At 32.8% G+C, this 25,484-nt stretch overlaps 1 protein-coding gene across 2 annotated transcripts in view; it reads left to right on the forward strand.

Annotated features, from left to right (window-relative positions):
• Positions 1-25,484, forward strand: part of LOC145276705 (zinc finger ZZ-type and EF-hand domain-containing protein 1-like) — a 156,518-nt gene that overhangs the window by 23,976 nt on the left and 107,058 nt on the right. For both annotated transcript variants that reach the window (XM_080127901.1, XM_080127902.1), the window contains exons 10-16: positions 688-804; positions 2,134-2,356; positions 6,377-6,447; positions 9,092-9,148; positions 13,419-13,547; positions 18,002-18,106; positions 24,222-24,289. In XM_080127901.1, coding sequence (XP_079984027.1) covers positions 688-804; positions 2,134-2,356; positions 6,377-6,447; positions 9,092-9,148; positions 13,419-13,547; positions 18,002-18,106; positions 24,222-24,289 — 770 coding nt within the window. The remainder of the gene's footprint in view (positions 1-687; positions 805-2,133; positions 2,357-6,376; positions 6,448-9,091; positions 9,149-13,418; positions 13,548-18,001; positions 18,107-24,221; positions 24,290-25,484) is intronic.

Genomic DNA, 25,484 nt, shown 5'->3' on the forward strand with positions numbered 1-25,484 from the left:
CCCCCATTTTTTCTTCCAATACACCCCCATTTTTTCTTCCAATACACCCCCATTTTTTCTTCCAATACACCCCCATTTTTTCTTCCAATACACCCCCATTTTTTCTTCCAATACACCCCCATTTTTTCTTCCAATACACCCCCATTTTTTCTTCCAATACACCCCCATTTTTTCTTCCAATACACCCCCATTTTCTCTTCCAATACACCCCCATTTTCTCTTCCAATATTCCAAAATTATTTTCTCTTCCAATATTCCAAAATTATTTTCTCTTCCAATATTCCAAAATTATTTTCTCTTCCAATATTCCAAAATTATTTTTTCTTCCAATATTCCAAAATTATTTTCTCTTCCAATATTCCAAAATTATTTTCTCTTCCAATATTCCAAAATTATTTTCTCTTCCAATATTCCAAAATTATTTTCTCTTCCAATATTCCAAAATTATTTTCTCTTCCAATATTCCAAAATTATTTTCTCTTCCAATATTCCAAAATTATTTTCTCTTCCAATATTCCAAAATTATTTTCTCTTCCAATATTCCAAAATTATTTTCTCTTCCAATATTCCAAAATTATTTTCTCTTCCAATATTCCAAAATTATTTTCTCTTCCAATATTCCAAAATTATTTTCTCTTCTAATACTCAGCTAATATTTTATTTATTTATTTATTTTTCAATTTTCAGAAATTATTTGAGAAGCCTTCTGTTCAGTTAGTTTTTCAATCTCTCTGCCAATTCTACACAACTGCTGAACCAATGGGATTGCTTTCTTTACCAAATGGTAACCTGGAGGCTGTTGAGGTGAGTTCAACCTCCTGTTTGAATATGTTAAGGAAAAACTGTCTACGTTTTCTTTTGCATCTTGTTTCCAATAGAATCTGTCTTTTGCGATTACAACTGCAGAAGAAATTTAAAATTATTTTTTTCTTTCATTTGGCAAAAAAAGTGCAACAAGCCATGTTACAAGATATGATATTTACATCCACATACAGTTTAAATATTTGCTCAAAGTCACTTTAAACATGGATATGGTAGTTATTGCCACAATCTCCTCTTGTAACCTAATCCATGGAGCAGAAATGCTGCCTTTCTTCTAATGAGACACATTTACAAGAGACTTTTAGTGCAAAGTATATGCCCTGTCTTCAGTCAGGGAAGAGAAATCCTAAGAAGCATTCAGTTTTTTAATTTTTTATTACAATTGGCTCGTTTGGTGGAGCTGGATTTTCTCCATATTAAAAACTGACATTGTATTTAACTTTGCCCTTGTGGGGGGGCAGAAACAACTAAATATGAATCATATGAAACTAGCAGTTCTCTAAATATTGTTTCTCAAGATTAAAAAAGAAATGCTTTCATTCTGTCTTGTTTTTTTTTTCATTAAGATAATGCACTGTGATACACTTTGTTAGAAAGTGTTGATTTTGCTCTCATATGACAAGATATTGCAGTCTTGGTATCATGAAGAAATTATTGAATGACATCAGAGTGGAAGTCATAATGTCCTTTTTAAAGACTGGGAATTTATACCCCAAAATCTAATATCTATAATTCTAATAAGCTAAACTGCTTTATGGATAAATTAGAATTAATCAATTGAAGACGGTTTATTAAAAAAAAATTTACGACAAATTGATCTGCAAATAATTTTAAGTTTCTAAAATTTTGAGATGTGGATCTGTGGTGTAACTGATAAAATAAGTAGAATTCAGTTCTAAGTAACACTTTTCTGGAGTGTAAGGTTCAATCCTCAGTGCGGGCGATATGAAGAATACAATTGCAGATTATTTAAGATTTTTATCTGGTTATGACTAATGGAATGAAAGCATGCTATTCCTGTGAATTAAACGGTTCCGTTTGAAATTCTGTGTAGATTCCTGAGTTCAACAAGATACACCCAAAGAAGGTTAGGTTTCATTGACTGAAACATTGTGGGAATAACACTTAAGATGAGAATAGTAGTCCAAAAAATGCAAGTGATCTATATACAAGACCAAATGTCTAAAAATATGAATTTCAAGTGTAAAATCATTTTACCAAAATAAAGAGTTGGTTAAATAACCCCAAAGTATGTTGTAAAAAAAACAAAACAAAGAAACAATTAAGATAATCTTTTTCTTTTCTTGTTAGAATGTCGACTCTTCAAAGTGTTTATCTCTGCTTGAAAATTTGATATCTGTGATCTGCCATGACTTCTGTGGAGTGGTGAATATGAAAGCCGTCAACGAACAACTGTTGCCTCTTCATAACTTGTTCAGTGCTCTTCAAACGTCGCTCATCTACTGGTGTTGGCAACATTTAAGCTCAACCTCAGAATGTGCAAAGTCATTTGCAAAGGATATTATCCTCAGATGTGAGTTATTCATTTTTCTTGCGTTTTCTTTTTTCATTGAATATTGTTCTCTTCAACAACCTTTTGATTCCAATTTTCTGTCTTATTTTTTGATTGTTAGATTAATGAAGAGGTTAGAATGAATTGCTTTACAAAACTGCCCCATAAGTAATCAAATACACTTCATGCCATTAATCAATGGTAGTACTCCCATAACTATCTTCATCTCTCAGCTGACATTCATTCAGCCTTATTAACCCTATCCTCAAGTGACTCTTGATCTCCATAAGTGGTGATCCAATAAAAAATGAAAGGGCTTGTGTCTTCCCTCCCCTTGTCATGACACTCCCCTCAAAATAAGATTTTTTTATGCTGCACATACCTGTTTTTCCAATATACAACTTTCAAACTTAAATTCTAGTCAGAAATTACTTTTTAGTTGCCAATTAAAATAGAAATTTTTTTTCCTTTTTTAAGGCGATTATGTGTGAACACTAAAAAATCTTGGTAGTGTTTTTTTTTTTTCCTCTAATCATGAGTTCTTGTAGCGCAGTGATTAGAATACTTGAAATAATTCAGTTGTAAAAGTGACTTTCCTCTGAACGATGAAGGTTCAATTCTTAGTGTGGACGACCGAAAATACAATTGCAAATTACTTAGGATTTCTATCTACGCATGGCTTATGATATGAGAGCATGCTATCTCCGTGAATTTAATAAATGGTTCTGTTTGAAATTCCGTACAGATTCTCTAATGCAATTGAAAGATTCCTGAGTTTGCCAAGATACACCTGAAGGTCGGAGGTTACATTGACTGAAACATTGTGAAAATGACACTCAAGATGAGAACAGTAGTTTGAAGAATTCAAATAATCAATTCTTATCTAAAAAAATCAGAAATTAAATACTTTAGAATTTAGTGTTTGTGAGGGATCAGTTTTGCATCTAAATTTAACATAAAATAATCCCTCATTTCCTAGAAATTCTTGCCTTTTAAAGCAGTTAAACTTCCAAATACTTTGGATATTTTCTCAAACTGAAAAATTTGTATAAAAACATAATTATCCTACCACTAACCCCAGGTTTGAATGATAAACCCATCTCCTAAAAATGACTTTCCTTGAATGTGTCATATCACTAAAACTAAATCTAAATAACAAGCCATCATCTCCAAAAAAAAAACTCCTTTAACCCTACCTCTAACCCCAAGTCTGAATGGCAAACTCCCTCAAAAACAAAGTCTAAATGGCAACCCAAACTCTTCCACAAAAACCTAACAGCCAGCCATAGTTCTCCCCAGAATGTGCTGCTGCTATCGCACACAGAAATCACTTTTTCCATAGCTACCAACGTAATAGATGCACTAAGACTAAAGCTGCTTTTAGGACTGCCAGCAACCACTGTAAAAGAGTAATAAAAAATGCTAGAGAGCTATATGCCCAGTCTGTTAAATCCAAGATAGCTGATCAGCGGCTTGGTTCCCATAGGTAACATACAAATATCCGTGCATGAGGTCGCCAAGCTAAGAACCTAGATTCCAGTAAAGCAACTGGCCCTGATGGCATCCCAATTATAGTGTTAAAAAAGCTTCAACCAGAACTTGCTCCCATACTTATGAAACTATTTAAACGCTGCCTTAAGAAGTGCTTTCCGACTCCCTAGAAGACCTCATCAGTTTGCCCTATATTTAAGAATTCAGGTGATAAGTCATCTCCCTCTCAGTATAGGCCAATAAATCTCCTGTGTGTTATGAGTAAGTTGCTGGAATCAATATTAAATAGAGAAATAGTCAACCACCTCAGCAGGAACAACCTTCTTAGTGACACACTATGGTTTCCGTTCTGCAAGATCTACCGCAGATGTGCTGACGGTTATATCTTACAGGATTAGTGAATCTCTTGACAAAGACTTCCTTTCTAGGGCAATTGCTCTTGACATATCAAACCCCCTTCGCCAAGGTATGGCATAAGGGTCTACTTCACAAGATTTCCAGCTACGGTATAACTGGAAATGTTTTCTCAATCATTAAATCATTTCTCTCCGATAGGCTCATAAGAGTAGTGGTAGATGGACAAAAATCGGAGGCCTGCAATATAAATGCTGGTGTCCCTCAGGGTTCAATCCTGGGCCCAACTCTATTCCTGATCTACATCAATGACCTCCCTAAACACATACTTAAATCATTCGTTGACATCTTTGCTGATGACACGACCATCTACGGCAACACATCAAAGGCTGTAAATGACAAAGTTCTCTCTGATTCTCTCTCCTCTGATCTTGAGCGCGTGGTTCAGTGGGGGAAGATGTGCCTGGTTACCTTTAATGCATCCAAAACCAAACTCCTATCCTTACATCATCAACGCTCTGATCCCCATCTGGCATCAATTGTGATGGATGGCTCTCGTCTGGGTGAGGCCCCGTGTTTTGACAAGCTTCTGGGTTTGACCTTTACTCCTGATCTGAAATGGAACACGTACATCAAGTCTGTTGCCAAGGTTACTGGAAAGATGGTGGGATCCTTCTACCGTTCCAGAAGATATCTCACTACTGATGCAATTCTCTATCTATATAAAAGCCAAGTACGTCCAAGGATGGAATACTGTTGCCATATCTGGGCAGGAGCTGCTAAAAACAGCCTATCCTGCCTTGACAGAGTACAAAATAGACTTCGTGGCTTAGTGGGGGATGCCCTTTTCTCTACCCTGCAACCTCTCTCCCACAGAAGAGACGTTGCGAGCCTATCCTTGTTTTATCGTTATTTCCATGTCAGGTGCTTGTCTGAACTCCAATCTCTGGTCCCCCCTCGCCAATCTTTCACGAAAAACACCCGTTTAGCTGAATCCACTGTGAAAAATTTCCCCCACTCTATTTCTGTGCCTAAATCAAAATGTGGATTCCATGAACAAAGCTTCTTTCTTAGAACTGCACGCCTGTGGAACTCTGTTCCGTCTGCCTGCTTCCCACTGGACTACAACTTGGATGTCTTCAAGTCCAATGAACCGCCCCCTTAAGTAAACACTTCATCAAATCCCCACACTAACGTAATGTATTTGCAATAACTCTTATCCCTGAGTGGCTTCCGGGCCCTGATAAGTGACGATCACTGTGTAAAAAAAAAAAAAAAAACCTACTTAAAACCACGAATAATCATAAATATGCCTCCCCCCCTCGCCGTCCCTCCCCAAAAGAGAAAAGAAAAATGTTCAGGATTTATTACCCGTAGACAAGAAAATAATTAACTATCTTAAAATGCTAGATTGAACTTGAAATGAGGAATTATTTTACATTACATTCTAAAATAATTGTTTTTTTTTTTTCTTTCTACCTACCAAGTTTTTCAGATTATTTATATATAATTGATTTAAAAATAAAGAATTTCATATTTTGGGAAATTGGAGAAGTGATTTAGCAAAAGGTGTGAATTTACAATAATATCAAAGAAATTTTGCAATATATTAATGTTTAAACATTCTGATATTAGATTCATGTCTTATGTATAAAATGCATTACAATTCAACTTTGAGTTCTTTATTTTTTTCTGTTTTTTTTTAATGAATATATGGTATTTTTAAACTATTGCAGCATATTAATGTGCATTTACTGCAGATTATTTGGAAACCATTAATGTTTGAAAAATTTCAGTCACATATTTGAATTCCTTGCACAAAAAAATACACTTATATGGCAAATTTTAGTGCTTAATCTTATTTTAACAAAGATATAACGATTTTTACTAAAAAAGTAGTGTAAAAATGTGATGAAATACATATGGTCTTAAAAAGGTAAAAATATTTAATTTTAAAAATAACAAAGTCATGATTATTTTTGTGCAAGGCACAAAAATAATCATGACTTTGTTATTTTTAAAATTAAAAAAATTTGTAAGATTCTTTCCTAGATTATCCAACTCCTTCTATGTATGCCATTATTGAGATATTGTTATCAATTTCAATTTTTTCATTTGTGTTGCTAATTTAAAAGTTTTTGTTTTTAAATATTGTTGTTAATTGTTACTAAAATAACTTTTCATCTCCTTCTGCAGATTCTGTGTCTATTGCTCAAAAAGTGAACGAATCACTAGAATTCCTTATAAACAAAGATCATGAAACATTGGTGAGTTAAATTTCATAGACCAGAATTTTAGCTATGAACAAATTAAAAATAGAATTCTGGATGTGAAAGGAGTTGTTTGAAGGCTTTATCAATGTGGTTCATAGGAAACACCATGGACGTAAGTTAACATATAAAAGAATAATGACAATGTTAGAAGAAATTTTCAATAATTTTCAGTTTTATTATATTTATTTACCAACATAATGTGTTGTACAAGATGGTAGGTGTTGGTGTCCCTAATTTTCAACAGTAGTATCTCTTCTCCGGAAGAAAATAAAAACAAATGCATATAACTGTTCTGCGATTGTCATTATTCTTTTATATACTAACTTGTGTTCAGTGTTTCCTACAAACTGCATTGTTATAGCCTTCAAACATAACTTCTTTCACACTACACACAATGTTTCAAGCAAACTACAACATCCTTCTCAGAATTCTGGACATTATTTGTACTACCTTTTGTCAAATGTATATGATATTACTTTAATTTTCATCGTTTCTTCAGGAGTAGATACACGTTTTAGTTGTTTGTTTCAAAATTTAAAAATGAACAATTAAAACATGTATCTACTGAATAAGTAGTAAACATTTAAGAAATATCTATAGCTCTAGTATTGAACTGTTGAGCTATATCTAGAACTTTGCTATTTACTTATATACATTCAAATACTATCTAAGCAAAGCAACATATATTGATAAATCTATGTATGTGAAGGGAGTTAAAATTTTCCAAATTCTGATTTACAGCATTTATTACAAAGTATAAAGTTAATTATTTTTTTATTCCATGTAGTTTTAAAAATTTATCTTTTTTCTTCAGGGGGAAAACAGATAGTAAAATAACTTTTGTATAGACTAGCTATAATTTTGCTGGTTAGCACAGAAATCGAAAGATTCAAAGTTTGAAAGAAAGTAATGTTAAAAAGGTTATGTAGAAATACTAGCAGGGCACCTGGCATTGCCTGGTCATAAAATACGCTTAAATATGATATTTTGATTAATGCAGGTTTTGTATTATATCAAATTGGACCCAATATATAATAATGATTTAAAAAGTTAAAAAAAAAAAATGACTTGTGTGCCACCACTGAGAATCAAAGCCAAAACATTTAGCTTATGATTTATTTTTTCTTCTGCCATTAATGACTGAGCTATGAAGACATGTTTGCTGCAAGGCTAAAAATTAAAACATGAACCAATAGCTATTACATTATGCATGCATATTCACCTGGCAAATTTCATTTTTTTACAAATTTTCACACTTTTGCACTGATTTTCCTGGGCCAAAACCCAAATATAAAGTTTCACATGGGTTCAAATACTTTATATATGAAGTTTCATGTCTATAGACCAAAAATTCTAGAAGGAGTTTGGTAGGCAAAATGTTTTAAACAAAAATATATACATAAATATATATTGAAAGAGTTATGTGTTTACTATAAACTTTTCTGCAAATATTACACAAGTATAAATCATATAGAATATCTGCATTAATATAATTACACATAATAGTTGAATAAATATGATCATTGTATAAGAAAATCGAAAAAAACTAATAGGAAATTAATTAAAATTAATGTTTAAAAGAATATGCAAATTAGCTAGATCTTTTGCTAGTGAATACAATTCCATGACCTGTATATGAGAAAATTTTATCTTCTTTTTAAATAAATAGAAAAAAGGGTTTTTAATATGAATATCAATACAAAAAAAAAAAAAAATTATAGGAGTATAGATATACAGATTCAAAAAAGATATTCAAATTGATGTCTAAGTATGAAGATATATTTAAACTGTAAAATTATTTGATTTTTTTTCTTAAATACATCTATCATAGATCCTACAGATATTTAAATGAAAGATTTTTTTATATCATTTAATATTTTACTAATCAAACATTAAATTTATGGCATAATCATGTTGACACACCAGTTCCCGCTGGATCACTGAAGTTAAGCAACGTTGAACCTAGTCAGTACTAAATGGGTGACCATTTGGGACTTCCAGGAGCTGTATGCGCTCTCCGCTTATCTCAGTATTGTTTCCAGTCGTCCTAGACTTCTTGCCACTGGACTCAAACAGTGCCGATTCAGGAGAGGTATAGTTGGCAATTGCACAACCCTTGCCTCACAATTACATGTGCAGCTGCCCCTACAGGGGGTATCCTTTGTCTTTCGAGACTGAACGGAAGCATCGATAAAACATTGAATATTATTTTAGAGACATAGTATTAACATTGATCATTAAGTTTAATTAATAGGGCTATGACAAGAGAATATTCTTTTCATTATTTTGACTCTCGAGTATATATTAGTTGATATCTTATATGTTTTTAGATAAAGTGATGTGGTTCTTGATTGATTGTGTCGGATATATACTCGAGAGTCAAAACAATAAGAATATTCTCTTGTCACAGCCTAGTAATTAAATATAATCACTTACGTTTAAATGATATTTCGGGTTTTGCTTACAAACATGGACATAAAATCTACATTATAGGAAGGATTCTTCTTCTTTAATCAAAGATTTTTGTTGAAGAATCAATAATGCAAACAATTAAAAATGTGATACTACTATTATTTTTTATTTTTTTATGAAAGGTTTTTGAATTAAAGTGTTTTTTCATTTTTTTCTTCTTAAACAGAAAGGAGTTTTACCAACATTAGATAAACTATTTCCATCAATTCCGTTCAGACAATTGGTGAGTGAAATCTTTTATTTTTCTCATTTTTACATAACAGATGCATCTGGTTGTGGCACAGAACTAAAATGACCTGAACGCCCTTCGGCAAGGTGTTTATCTCTATCCTTGCCCTACCAACCCTGAAATTCATTTTTCCCAGCACTTTTTTACTTTTTTTCCCCTGTTTACCACTTTCTCAGTCATATTAACTACTCAAGTTCACCCCATCTTAACCGTTCTTAATGACATAAAACTGTATGCTGTGATGAGGCCCTAATTGTGGAGATTTTGGAAGTATGAAATCACCTCTTAACCGTTACTCTCAACTCTCTCGAAATGGTAGTACTAGTAAAACTCTCAATTATGGGTTGAATAAAACTCGTTTACAAATTATTCTCTACAAAACATTTTGGTATAAAAATAACCAAATGACAATTGACATGCTATCAAATTCAATAACCAATCAACATTATGGGTGACTAGAATTGATGAAACCTTTATTTTTCTCCTCCTCCCTTCCCATACCAGCATTTCCGTTCAAGTGCACTTTGATCCAAAAGAGTGGTAGTATCTATCCTGGCCCTATCTATGAGTCAAATATCATCTGTCAAAAGAACAGCACTCAATCTCCTTAGACATCGTTTGGCAAAGTATTCATGTCTATCGCACCTCATCAAGAAATCCATGTTTTCTCATATTTTTCTATATTTTCCTGTTTATCTATGCCTCAATCCTATGAACTACTCAAGCTCCCTTCCCCATCATTCTCGGTATGGCTCAAAACTGCACCCAGGATAATGGTCACATTTTACATTACAAATCCAAGTTGAATGCATCTGGTCAGAGGATTTGCTAAAAGCATTACACTTGTGCAGCATGAGTGTTGTCATAATGACGAATCGATTATCCTTATATGGTCATGTGGAATATTCATCCTCTTGGATAAACTTGCAGAAGCATGGATGTACTAAATCACAGGAAGGTTGACTTGCCAAGGAAAATTTGGAAGAAATTAATTTGACAAATCACACGGAGGAGAATTTGAAGACTGCTGAACCGTCAGAACTGGAGAGTGAGTTTGTGTAATATCAGAAAACGTCTGACACCTGAACAAGGGAAGAATGACATAAAATGAATAGAAGAGACTGTTTACAAGATATATACACCTATAAACCAAACTAATCTACAAACTAGTTATATACAAAACATATGCTTTTCACATAAAACGACCCAACTGTGGTTGACATGCCATAAAACAGTACAACCAGTCTATTTAATGAACAGAATCGATGAGACTGTTAATCTTCCTCCTTCTCATACTAGCATTTGCAGTTAATTGTGTGTTATGGTATGACATTGATATGTTTGAACGTCAATCTGCTCAACTCGCAACTTCTCGCATATTTCTGTGATTGGAAAGAATAGGAAATAATCTTTTTGAATATGTAGTTTCCATGTGTATTTTATCGATTGAATTCTTTTTTTTTTTTTTTTTCTTTTTGGACAATTGAAAATACAAAATATGCAAAATTTTGGAGACTCAGTTTTACTCTATTTTATGAAATCAAAGCAACCAATTTTTATCAATCATCATGAAATTGTCTAACCAATCAGAAGACACTTTAAACTACAGGCAAGAATTTGTTATTGAATAGCTGTGATGAGAACTGCTGATTTGTATTCTTTCAATGGTTCAGACATTTTCATTTTGGATGTTATTTTTAAAACAGTTTTGATTCTTTAGGTGCAATTTGAATCTTGTTGCTGAAGCCCTTTAGTTATTAACATAGGCTGAATCCATTGTTTACATGTTTGAAAAGATCCGAGTTCCATAAATGGGTATACTTTTTAGACTCCATTAACTTAAGAATTATCCCAGGAGAGAGAGAGAGAGAGAGAGAGAGAGAGAGAGAGAGAGAGAGAGAGAGAGAGAGAGAGAGAGAGAGAGAGATTATCAGTAAATTATTTAGAAAACTTTAATTTATTAGGAACTTGTATCATTTTCTAAATGTTTTGTTTTTGTGTTTCTCTTATTGAAGATGTTTTTGATTTTTTTATAATTTTAAAGTTATTAAAGATGCGATCAAGCAAGTCTTGACAATTTAAAAAATGTAATATTTCTAGTTTATTTTAGTATGCATTGTATTTCATTATGAATAAAATTAATAATTATATTATATACTGGCAGGCTGCCCAGCATTGCCCTGGTCATAAAATATGCATAAATTTTAATTCATACAAAAACTGAGATATGTGCATGTGAGTATTTGTTTTTCTAAACAATTAACTTCTTGTAAAAAAAAAAAAAAATTGAGCTGAGATCAAAACCTAAAGTCAGTGAGTCAAGTACAATAACCATTAGACCAGCTTGACCTGATCTTTAAAGTGTTTTCAAACCTACTTATTCTTAATGTAAGGAATCTGTTATGTGAACAATTTATGCATGTGCATTCTTGAAATAGATAAAGATCCGATAATCCCCACGTACCAATTTTTAAAATTTGGACTCCTTAGCAGCCCTTTTTCCAGAAGAAAACTGATTAAAAAGTTTTCCATATGTCTGAATGCCCTATATACCAAATTTCAAGTCTGGGATCCAAAAATTGTTCAGTATATAGGTTGAGAATTGTTCTCACACACACACATTCTCACTTTTATAGATATGTAGACTATCTATATCTACTCAGATTTGTCGATGAGATTAAAACATTTTGTTTTGTGTATGAGAAAGATCAATGAAATTGAAATGTGTAATTCCTGGACAAGTATGTTTAGATTATGATAACTTTGTAGTTTTATTTCTTTTCTGTAAGTCTTAAATTATGGATTAACTAATAAACAAGTGGATACTGGTTTTACCAAATTATTTTTGAAATTTGAATATCGTCATGTAGTCCGTCAGCCTTGACGATGACTAGTCAGGGCCTCAGTGCTTTATCCTTCAGTACAGGACTTTCCACGTTGGCTCCCAACTTGTTTGTGCAGTTTAGGTGTAGTATCTGTTGCACATCAAATAGACACCCTCTTAACCTCCAATGCTCATTTCCAGTGAAGCGAACCCGCGATGACTGGCAGCAGAGGAGACTGCAGCTTCTGGCCGAAAGTAATTTCAGTGAGGTAAACAGTCACCCTATCATGCTCGCTTTTCTTTCTGGGTGAGGTTCTATAGCCTTTTAAGGAAAACTGCAAGGCAGCAGTAGGATTTGAAGTCAGCCAATATGAAAACAGCTATGTGTCTGTGTGTCCATATGTGAAGAACTAAGTTCCCATGAAGGCATAGCAACTGGAAAACAAACAGGATCAACAAAACTAGGAAAGTGCTCAATGCCCACCATTTAGAATTCTAATAATAATATTAATAAAAATGAGTTAACTGACAAAAGCAGGTGTCAGTGCCTTCTGCAAGAACATATCTATCATATCCAATGTATCAAAGAGGACGAACAAAACTGGGGACATCAGACAGATCCAATAAGAAACAGTGTTATCAAAATATTAAGAAGAAAGAGAACTTTATTAACCCTTTTACCGAAAAAATTTTTTTATGCAATAATATTTTTAATCTTGAAACTCATACATGACGAAAGTTAGTGTGCAACTGACGCACGAACATAAACTCCTCATTCACTTGTTGAACCATGCATAGACTTGTTATCGTTTGGGCTGACAAGCCATAAGAGTAAGAAATATTGTTTTTTTGAAAAGCGACTGGAAAGTACAATTTCGCAGTAAAGGGTTAAAGAAAGCAGCTTCTCCCAACTTGGCAGTAGACCTGAATAACATTTCATATAAGACTGTCATACACATATGCCACAAAAATATTTTTTCCCTCAAACTCAGATCTCAACAATATCAAATTGATGCCAGGTGGAGAATTATTCTTTTCTGGAACCTCAAAACAACTCCTTCAAATGATCATCTATGACTCTATTTGCTGCCGGAGATGCATATCACTGTGCAAAACAAATTTATGTATATGACTCGACACATCATGTCTTGCTATTCCAGGTGTTTGAAATAGTCAGAACCCCTCTTTCCACCATAGAGACAGCACATCATATACACCTCAACTGGCATGGGCGTCCGTTATAGCTGGGGTAATGTTTGAATCATCTCATACTGGGCCTGGTAAAATATTTTCCTCAACAAATAACTAAAAACTTGGGCATTTCTTTGCACGACCATTTACTCTCGTGTTCATCGTTTGAATTTTGCCTTAAAATTATTCATTTGCTGACTTCTGTACATTTTACGATAATGATATTTAAAAAAATTTTTTTTTTTCTAGCTGATTCTTCTCAGTAATATCATTGAAGTTCTTGATCCCGCTTCCCGATGTCTGCTGCTACAACATTTTAAACCCATTTTAATGCAACTGTATCAAATGTCATTAAAATTACCAGAATTCTTCCCAACTGTAAGTAATACACCTTGTTCAATATTAAAAAAAATTATTTATTTAAAAAAAAAAAAATTATAATTGACATAATTAAAACATGTCTTCTATATAATGTAAAAACAAAATATTGATTTTCTCATCCAATTTTTATACAAATTCGTATTTCAAGGTACGAGAATGATATGTTAGATATCTAATGTAAGACTTAAAGACAGACCTAATTTTGATGATTTTGGAGGAAGATTGAATCTGAACAGTAGCAATGTAAGAATGTATAAGAGTTTATTTAGTTAGTAGATATAGAGCGGTAAAAGTAGTAGATGCAGTTCAGAGAGGAAAACTAAGGAAAACTTGAGAGGGATAAATAAAAATCTGGTCAGAGATAGGTTAACTTGGAGATCATTTTTTAAAGCCATCCAACACATGCTGGCATGTAAAATGGACGCTAAACAATATATATTATGACAGAAAGTACAATAACATTTTTTTGGAGGGGGGATTCGATCTAATAATAATCAGTGTACTTAATTGAGTCTGCTAGTCTTAATGGTTGTTCATTTTAGAGTGTTCCAAAAGTCTTGGGCACATTCCAAGTCCGCATATCTGCTTAATTGTGAATGGTAGTAAGATGAAAGCGGTGCCATTTTAAAGCTAAATGCATTAAGTTTTTTGTAAGGCTATACCAAAATATACCAGATATACCAGATGTGTTTTTTAGTTCTAGAGATATTCAACGTCAAAATGTGCCCAAGACTTTTGGAACACCCTGTGCATATATGTATATATATATATATATATTTTTATTTTTATTTTTATTTTTATTTAATAAATTGTGAATCACCAATGAGGTAATTTCATTTTCTTTTTCTCTCTTCATGATTGAAAATAATAACTCATTTAATTGATTTTGATCAATTTGGATGCGATGCTGAAGACTAAATTGACATCCTCTACTATCCGTTCGTTCTTGAACATCTCTAGTGGTTTGGACATTTAGCTTGTCGATGAGAGGAGAGCTTATTTGCAAGGCCCCCTCTCTCACCCTCTCTTCCTGGCTGGCATAAACGTGTCGGTGGGCAGCTGAAGACCGGTGCGACAACAATTAAGGATGACCAGGCCATACAATTTGGGCCCACAAGTAGTAGGTCACCCGCACTGGAATTTGGAGTTAGGGTTAGTCATTTCCTGTGACCTGGCCCAGGATCGGCAAAACTAAACTGCGATGATCTGAGATGTAGTTTATGCTCAGAATGAAGCTGACTCAATCCATCCAGGATGATAGACGCTGCAAGTTCAAGTAATGGGGATGCAGCCGCCTGTGTTTAGCCTGAAGCAAGAAGGGGGGTGGTATGACAACACGTTCATTTCTAGTGAAATCAAAGATCATAGTTGTCGCTGGAAACTTTGTCCATATGAATCGTGAGATCATTTTTAATGAAACAGTGAGATATATTATTCTGGGAGTTGATCTTCAGGTCTTGGCAGAAGTTTTTCTTCATTTGTTTTTGAATGAGGGTGTGTGTGTGTGTATATATATAATTTATTTATATTATTGTGTGTGTATATATATTTATTTATATTATTAAGCAACAATATTTTGAAATAATTAATGTAATACAATTTTTGTCTTGTGATGCTAATTCTGGCATCATAGGATTTAAATTAATGCCTTTATTGGAACAGTGTGAAAATGTTCTCTTGACTTCTTACTGGCTTCACATGCTCGTTTCACAGATACTTCTTGAAATTCTTTTTCTTTCTCCAGTTTTTGTTCATTTGTTTTTTTTCTTTCTTGATACAACAAAGAATCAAAAAGTTTGTGATACATATGAAACTTATATTAATTTTTTGATTTTAACACAAAAAGATAAAAATTGAAAGAAATAAAAATGTATAAACAGAAGATTTGTTATTAAATGTTATATATATAAAAATAATAAGAACAGAGTTGTAAAGTAGAATTTTACAAAAAGGTTTTATTATTCGGCAGAATACTCCAAAGTTGAGTGCTCCTTAATCTGCAGAGTTTCAAAGAATGCTATTTCTTCTCATCAGAGGAAAAAATTGTTAGCAAAATAATCAGAAAGTCACATTAAAAGTTTTAACATTTCTATGTATTTGCTGTATTGGTTGAAACTTAGTGTTGTGATTTGTAGTCACAAAACTTTAAAAAACATAAGATGTAAAACAGTTCATATGGAGTTCAATGTTACAAAAAAAGAAATCTGGTGTAATGGAGATTAAAAATTTGCAGGTAAATTAAGCAGCTGGTGTTTGCCTTGATGGTTGCAAGATGAAAAGCAAAGCATCAGAAAATTAGGGTTCAAAGAAACTGAAGAGAGCCAAAAAACCACTTCCATTTTGACTGGTTGGAAAGTTGAGAGTGATTAGTCAAAAGAAAATCGCATTTAAAAATTTTTTTTTTTTTTATTCAATTTTCACCCCAAACAAGGCACAGTGCCACTTTGAAGCAGAGGGCTACTATCAGGGACTTAATTAGCAGGGTCATTATGAAGGGAGAAGAGTAGAAAGATGGCTGTTCACATTACACTTGAACTTCTGCATATCAGTACAGTTGGGAAAGCAGAATCCCGGAAGGGAGTTCCAAAGACCCACAGTTCTGAGGAAGAAACTATTGTAGTAAAAGGCTTTCTTGCACCTAGGGATCTCTTCTGTAAAGGGATGAGACTTAGTAGCTTGTCGGGGGTAGTTACGTCGGGGAGGTACAAGTGTTTGCAGTTCGTCAGAGCATTCACCATCAAAGTATTTGTAGAACAAGCAGAGGGATGCAACATCTCGTCGATGGGACAGAGGTTGAAGCCTAGATGACAGTTCAGGACCTATCAGATTGGCGACTCTCTTTTGAACCCTGTCCAGGAGCAAGAGACAAGAAGCAGATGCACCAGCCCAGATGTGACAACAGTACTCCATACATGGGTGAATGGTGGCCTTATAGAGGGCATTGCCTGGGAGAAGAGAAAATAAAGGAAATTACAAATAAAGATGGGAGATCACTGCAGTGAGAGGCCTGACGGTTGAGCAGGCTGTGGAGGTTGAATGATCTGGAAGTTGCTATATTTATATTTGGCCCTATGTTTACATAGGAAAATCAGCTCAGTTTTGGTGTTTATTAGATTTTTACCTGGTGATCAGTTATTATACACACTGCTTCGGATAAGCATAGCTGGAATGATTTGAAGCCTGGGGTATAGGATTTAGAGTTTTTAATGATATCCCATTTAATAGAGAAATTCTTGATTTCCAATCTAAGTTTGCTGATTAGATTCTTTAAAGAGGTATCCTGGTTGATATCTGTATTAGTAGGTCTGGTTGTAGGGATTCATTGTGTATTGATAGGAAACAGGATTTTGGATATGAAGGGAATCGGATTGCTGTTGGGGGTTAGGTGGCGTGTGGGTTGAAGATTGCAAAGGATTCAAAATGTTTATTGGAGAAAGTGTGTCACCAAGTTTGTTGCAGGAGGTTGGTCTCCGTTACTGTACAAGAGTAAATAACATCTTTATGTACACAGTTATTGTTAAGAGGACATTTTCATTTTCTTTGGCAATTACATTTTGCTTTATGGGGTAATGGGAAAGGGATTGCCTAGGCATTTAAAATTTTTTTTATTGTTGGATGAAATTATAGTTTGTGCTAAATTAGGCATAGTGGAGTATGATATCTTGATGGAATCTTTGTTTAGCAAAGTAGCGTATTTATGGATAGATTTGAAAGATTTTTCCAAGATTTTGAAAGATTCTTTTAGGAATATTTGTTTTGTTTCTGAATATCCTTTATGTAAAATTTTAAATATTTAGACCCCAAATTTGCTGAATAGTTTTCTAGAGACTGCAAAAGTTAAATCTTGTGAACTTTAACCCCTTGGCAACCCAATTTTCAGGTAAAAACCAATTAAAAAGCTTGCCCTATGTCTGACTACACTTTATGTAAAATTTCAAATGTTGAGACCAAAAATTGGCTGAGTAATTTGGTAGATTGCAGAGGTCAAATTTTTAATTAACATTTATTGTTTTGGGCTCAAATCAAATTAAAAAGTTTGATCCATGTCCAAGTAACCTACATCTAAAATTTCAAGTGTTTAGACCCAAAATTGGCGAAGGAGTTTGGTAGAGTTTTCAAAAGTCAAATCGTTGAACTTTGACCCCTTGACAGCCAAATTTCTGGGTGAAAACCGATTAAAAAGATTTTCCCAAATCTCAATACCTCTCATGTCAAATCCCGAGTCTGTAGACTGAAAATTGACAGAGTAGTTTGGTAGGAAAATGTACACACACACACACACATACACACACACACACACACACACACACACACACACACACACACACACACACACACACACAATTTCAATTTTATATATATATATATATATATATATGTACAAAACATTGTTAAAAATATCTGTATATATTGACTAGTGTGTGTGATATAATTTACATGATCTATTGCAGCTTTCTCACGATTTTTGGTTGCACAGTGATAAAGATGAAGTTGTATTGAAAGTTTGGGAAGTTGAATCCCCCCCTCATTATGAGAATAATGAACACATTTCTCAGGTAGGTCAGATTAAATTTGGACTTTCTCATTCATTCATATTTTTTATTTTTTTAAAGTTATTTAATGTCAATTATGTTCTGCAGTGGAACCTGTATATTTCATACCCTTTCAATAAATTGTATTAACCAATGATTGTCCTCCTCCTCCTCCCACACATCTTCATCAGTTAGAATGACATCTAATATAGACTGGATTTTTAATTTGTATAATTTACATTGCTGGAACTTGATTACTAATTGCATGAAACGTTTTTGTTTTTTTTAATGAATGAAAATGAACATAGTTCTTTCAATACCAAGTAAAGATATTTTTATTGGAATGAGCTTGTTCTGTTTGCAATATAAAAATAAATGACCATATATATCTATAAGAGTTGAAAGAGTAAATATATCAAAAATTAACATGTTAAAACCAAACTGTTTGGTTCTTCATTATTGAAAATTGAGTTTTGCAAAAAAAAAAAAAAAAAAAAACCCTGGAGAGTTCTAATTGTAATAAAAGGAAGATAAGTTTTTCTGAAAACTGAAAATTTTTGGCCAATTTAGCAAAACTCAATTTTTCACTAATTGTCTTTGAAAACTGTTTTCATTAAAAATTAATTTTCTACCTTATCGTTTTTCGTAATTTTTGGATATTTTCATTACCATGACATGATAATTCAGTAGATACCATTGGTTTCACTTGAATTTGAATATTTCATATTTCAAATTTTGCTACAATAATGAAGAGTATATTTTTTTGTCTGGCAAGTAGGTGGGTCTCTCCTCAGTGTTAATTGAAACAAACATGTTTTTGTCTCAATTCTTGAATCCATCATTCCATTTGTGTTTTGATTTTTTTCAAAATTGGTTTCTTACCAAAATTTTCTCTGGCGTTATCTGATGCGGAATGTTTTGATAAAACTCAATGTTTTGTTAACTCCAGGAAAAAAGTGTGACTTTGGCAAAAAAGAGGAATGAAATTTGTCCAAAATTGGTAAAAATTTCTATTTTTTTTTTTTTTACACAATAGTTTTTCTTTCAAAATCCAAATGGATTAATGGTTTCTCTCTCGCTCATCAATCCTGTCATTTAAATGACTCAGGTGCCAAAAATGACCAGATTTCTCCAGATCTCTTGATTTCCTACCTTTATGAGCATTTTACTAAAAGTCAGCTCTGTCCACTCTTGGATGTTGTCCTTCTACCTCTTCTTTCTTTGTCTGTCTCACCTCCTTTCTTAGTTTGTGTGACTTGTCCACATCATTTCATTTCTATTCTTTTTACAATGGTCAGGATGTTGAATAATAGAGGCAGCACCAAAACAGGCAAAAAATGAGAATTCAAATAACAAAATTTCTGAATAACGCCAGACTATCCAGGAGAGTGAGTGAATAACAATAGACAACCTGATTTTTGACCAATGATGTAAAAAAATCAAACCTAAATGCTAAACACAAGAATGAAACAACTCAATGGAAAATGAAATTATGAACAATGCAAGCAAATATAAACAGACCAGTTAAACAGTCAGTCACGACCCAAAACTGAGACAATCAACCACATTTTACCTGCTGGCCATCCATCTCTCTCTGCTCCATGCCACATGTCTGTTTGTCAAATAAAAAGCAATTGTTTTTATAGCCCAAAAATTTGTCACTTATTTGATAAACACAGTAATACTTTGGATATGATTCAGTGTCATTAAGAATACAATTGAAAAGAAAAACAGAGCCATGCTGAATAAATATACACTTGTATGTAACAAGTGGATATTCATATAGTCTGACTACTTGTAGGGATTTAATAATTAATGGTCATTCAAAAATATAAATTATGAAATTAGTTATTAAAACCAATTTTTAAAAATCCTTATTAAAATCAAACATCCCATTTACTCTTTGGGCATTTTTCTGTGCATATAATAAACATTGCAAGTTATTAATCTGTACTTTAACATGTCCATAAAAAAGTGCTTGACTCAACTCCAATCTCTCGGTCTTCTTCATAAAATTTTTATGACAAGAATTTGTCTTTCTATCACCACTGTAAAAAAGTTTCCTTTCTTCCTCACAATACTGACCCCTCAGACTATAGAGAAAAACTAAACAATATTCTGGATTCTTACTCAAATTCGACACGCACTTACACAGATGATTCCAAAGATCAAAACCAAGTGGGATGTGCCGCTATTTCAGACAACACTATTCGGCAAAAAAAGATTACCAAATAACTCCTCAATCCTGCAGAAATTACAGCCATAAACTTCGCCCTAGTTATTATCACCAACCAAAACTCCAAGAAATTCATAATATTTGTAGACTCATTATCAATACTAGAATTATTAAAAAATCAAAAATTAAACAATCATTTACTAATAAAACTGTTACAAAGGATCCATTCTATCATACAACACAAAACTTTCTTCTGTTGGATTTCTAGTCTCTATACTTTCTGTGGAAATGAAAAAGCTGATATGGTGGCCAAAAATTCCCTTAAAACTCCAAATAAGTGACATACACGGATTTCAAACCTTCAATAAACAATTTTATTATAAAGGAATGGCAAGAAAACTGGAACAATTGCCAAAACAACAAACTTTTCCAAATTATGCCTAAAAATCATGTAAAGTAGTCTTATGTATCCAGAACACGCATACATAACTCCTTCATACTAAAAAGTGAAACTTTTCAAGTGTATACCATGTCACGAACCTTATACAGTGAAACACTTTTTACTTGACTCACACACTCACGTCAACATTACTACAAGGCTACAAACTTAAACTCTTCGAAAAAGAAAACCTAAAAACCATTCTAAACTTTCTAAAAAGAGCAAATTTTTACTATAAAATATAAATGCCATTAAATAATAAACTATATCAAACCATTACTCAAATGTACCCAGCGAAAATCAACCCCGAAAGCATCTAAAAATTAAATTTTGTATGCAGCATTAAATGACCTAAAGGAGGTTGATATGCTAAACAAACAAACTTTCTTCCTCCAAAATTTTCATGAACAGTTTCTTTCCAAAATTTCCCAACAGTGAAAGCTGTTGCTATAAGATTGACACCCACTATAGAGTTTACAAAAGAATGTGCCCATATTACTGAGCCTGCTGCCTAGAACATATATTCCATAATTCATAATAAGTGGAATAGTTTAAGATTTTAACAAATACATAAGTGTTATTGATATTCATGTGTGCACTTATTCTTTTAATTATGCATTAATATAATTCAAAATTTAATAGAAAGCAACTCTTTTATTCATTAATTTTTAAAAATCTAACTTATTTAAAAATTTTGTTTCTTTAGAGTTGCGCTCTCCAAATTGTAAAGTCTACAAAATATAAATAAAAATAATATGCATATAGTGATGCAATGCGTAACCATGTTACGCAATGGGTTGTCAAGAATACATTCCTGATCAAAAATTTAAGACCATTTAAAAATCTTTAAAAAGAAACCTTTTGTAACGCCTCACTCAAGAGAAGGTGGTTAAGGACTCTTATTTCTCTAGAATTCTCGGCTCGTGTCGTCTAGACTTCTCTGAGGTTGTTACATGAAATCTGGTATGCTGAAAGCGAATATCAAAGCGGCAGACAGGAAGAAAAACAAACAATTGTAGTCTATCTACAGAAGCTTAATTTTCACAAAAGTATGCTCAAAAATGTTTTTACAATTCTCATTCAGATTTTGTAAGTTCTTTTCCAAAATCTCAAATCTCTTCAGACACGACAGACGGATGGATGAGGTGGGGAGAATTCACGTCTCTTCTCGTATTCAACAAGCAATCTGCTTCAACTCCCAACTCTAACTGATCTGAAACTCTCCTCTATCTGCCTAATTTTTGCACGACAGTCGTATATATAGTAAGATATGTGGATGGGGTGGAAATTCTCAGCCAATAAGATTTTGCCACGAAATCGAAAGCTTTTAGGGTTTTGCGTGGGTACAATTCCCATCCTTAAATCTGAATTACTCATTCTCACGATTTGCAAGGTCAGATGTCGATTCTGACATCCGACTGAGTTTATTTAAGGTCAAACAATGTAAGTGAAATTTCCTGTTATCAACTTTTATCCGTAAAAATATATTTCTCTGGTTTCAAACAATATCTATTTTGACATGAAATAAAATATATATATTTATCTTCTCTATCTTACATCCTTGGGTTATCTGGTGTCACCCGGGAATAAAAAGCTACCTCAGCGTAGTTCTAATGCTCCTCAATGGGGGCTTATGTTACACATTTTTTTTAAAGGATAGATTTTAAACTCCTCCCACTTAAGATTACCAATACTACAACCGAAAAGGTCATGGAAAAGAAAAGCTACATTCCAAACATTAAATTCAGAAATTTACATTTTTATAAAATGAGGCATTTTACATTTGATTAAAATTATAAGACCAGGGCTATAAATTGTTTTTAATCCAGTTTCAGATTAGCAATAACTGCGTAAAGGTGCCACTATGTCTAAAGTTTTCGAAAATAAGGGTTGTCGCCTGATGAGGTCTCTAGTTAGTAAATACTAGTAGACCAAAATATGCTCATTACTGTGTAGCAACAAAATACTGCTTATGTAAAGACAAATGTTACCTGTTCTACTTCTGTATTGAGCACTCTTGTATGAACCTCATTATATTTCACTGGTTACCCTACCTTTGGAAAATAGCAACCTCAAAGCATATATATATATACACACACACCTACCTAACTTTACTTATATGTATACACTTCCTAACTGTACATATATATGCCCCTCGTGGTCAATGGCTTCCCTTTTGCATTCTATTTGAGAAGATGAGGTTCACTACTAAAATTATCAAAGATGTTACACCATCCCGGATATTTTTTATAAATATTTACCACTAAGATCCATTTTTACTGATTTTATATATCAAAGATCCTTGGAAAAATGAAGACATTTTGAAGATTCATAATTTAAATTGCTTATTTTTCTTTGTTAATACTTTTTCATTCTGTTTTTTCCTGCATTGCTATCATCCTTCATAAATACCTAAGATATAAAATTTTATATATATATATATATATATATATATATATATTGTCAGATATATATATATATATATATATATATATATATATATATATATATATATATAGAATAGTGTAGCCATCAACAATTGTGGGTTTTTCAGACTTTTATCATTTTTTAATATTTTAAAATATTCTTATAATGCATTTCAAGCCTTGTTCAGCTCTCTTCAGATATTTTTATAAAAAGTTTTATTTTAGTTAAAGTTTGGAATGTCTTTTTGGAAAACATTTTAACTTTGACAACACTGATTGTGTTTTTCAAAGAAATGCCAATATCAGACTTTTTGTCACCAATACTCGGTGCGCTGGTCAAGAGTTCAATCAGTTAGAAAATCATAAAAACTCATAAAAGTATTCACCAAATAGACTAAAAGCCCCCTTACCCACTAAATAGACTTAACTCTAACTGATTGAACTCTTGACCAGTGCACTGACTATTGGTGACAAAAAGTCTCAGATTGGCATTTCTCTGAAAAACACAATCAGTGTTGTCAGAGATAAAATATTTTCCAAAAAGACATTCCAAACTTTAACTAAAAAAAAACCTTTATATAAAAATATCTGAAGAGAGCTGAACAAGGCTTGAAATGCGTTATAAAAATATTTTAAAATATTAAAAAAAACGTCTGAAAAACCTACAATTGTTGATGCCTACACTCTTTTAAATCTACATTTTTTACTCTCGTTAGAACTACACAACCATTATATATATATATATATATATATATATATATATATATATATATATAGTGGTTTTAGTTTAGGAAAAGCAACCAAAATTCAACTATGTATATAAAAACACACAGAAATACTAGAAACTTAGCCCAAAGAATTAAAGATAGCAAGTTGTTTTTCAGTCGGTTTTATGATGACAAAACACCTTTTTGTGTAACTCTCTACTACAAAGCGTAAACAATAATTAGATTAAAAAATAGGTACACTTGGTATCTGTAGCCTTGTTGGCTAAATTTCTAGTTTTTCCATGAAATGAATGGTATTTATGGACAATAAAACTAATATAGTGTTTTTGAAATTAAATGTAAGTAAATTATTCTTTTCTATTTTTCCTAGACTTTTCATTGTCCTGGAGCTTCCAAAATTGTTGTGACTTTTGACGAGAGTTGTGAAACTGAGAACAGGTAAAAAAAAATTATGAAATTTTGCACAAACATTAATCATGTTGAAAATAAATTTTTCACTTGTGGAGGGGGGACCCTGTATGCTTGGCTTATTAAAAAAATGGGAGCATAAAAGCAAATTACAATGCAACTTATTTAAAAATTTAATTTTAATGACTTTTATGATTTTTTTTATTTTCAAATTACAAATACTTTTAAAAAGAACCAAATCTTTATTTTAATAGGTTTAAGTAGTTTGCTTAAATCATTGTTTAATGTGTATATATGTAAAAACGAACAGTTATTGACCTCATTAAAAACTGTCCCACAGAAAATGTTCACTGCTGAATAGCTATTGCCTACGTCGTCGTAATGCTCGCACAAGATGTTAACTCTACGACTTCCACTTGACGCATTTAGTGTAGGCATCTGTCAATTCTCTTAATTAAATAAATTCAAACTCATTCTTGCTGGCGGAGCAGTTAACATTTCATGTTTTTTTTCACATTTTATTTTCCAACTTCACCTTCGGGCTTCAGGTTCGATTCTACCTACTTACCAAAGCTTTTTTCAGATAAAGAGTCTTTGGCCATTGCTATTGGTGGTAGAGAAGGTTTCTTGTAGTTATTGAAGGAAACAAGTTTAGTCTTGGCAGCATTGAATGTGACCATCCATTTTTGTCCCCATTCCACTACAGATTGGAGGTCATCTTCTAGTGTTTCTGCCATTTCTTTAGATATGTGTTCATTTGTTTCCTGTCGTGTCTGTTATAGAGCGTGGTGTCATCAGCATATATACCCATCTCACAGACAATTTTGTCAGGGAGGTCATTTATGAATATTAGGAATAACAGAGATCCAAGGATAGACCCCTAAGGCACTCCTGCATTTATATCATATTGTTTAGATGTACAACCATCAAGGACAACCTGGATTTTTCTCTTATCTAAGAAGGATGGAATACTGCTGCCATATCTGGGCAGGAGCTGCTAAAAACAGCCTATCCTGCCTTGACAGAGTACAAAATAGACTTTGTGGCTTAGTGGGGGATGCCCTTTTCTCTACCCTGCAACCTCTCTCCCACAGAAGAGACATTGCGAGCATATCCTTGTTTTATCGTTATTTCCATGGCAGGTGCTTGTCTGAACTCCAATCTCTGGTTCCCCCTCGCCAATCTTTCACGAAAAACACCCGTCTAGCCGAATCCACTGTGAAAA

The sequence above is a fragment of the Euprymna scolopes genome, chromosome 5 (genome assembly GCF_053919585.1).
Source record: "Euprymna scolopes isolate OS-2025 chromosome 5, ASM5391958v1, whole genome shotgun sequence".
NCBI lineage: Eukaryota > Metazoa > Mollusca > Cephalopoda > Sepiida > Sepiolidae > Euprymna > Euprymna scolopes.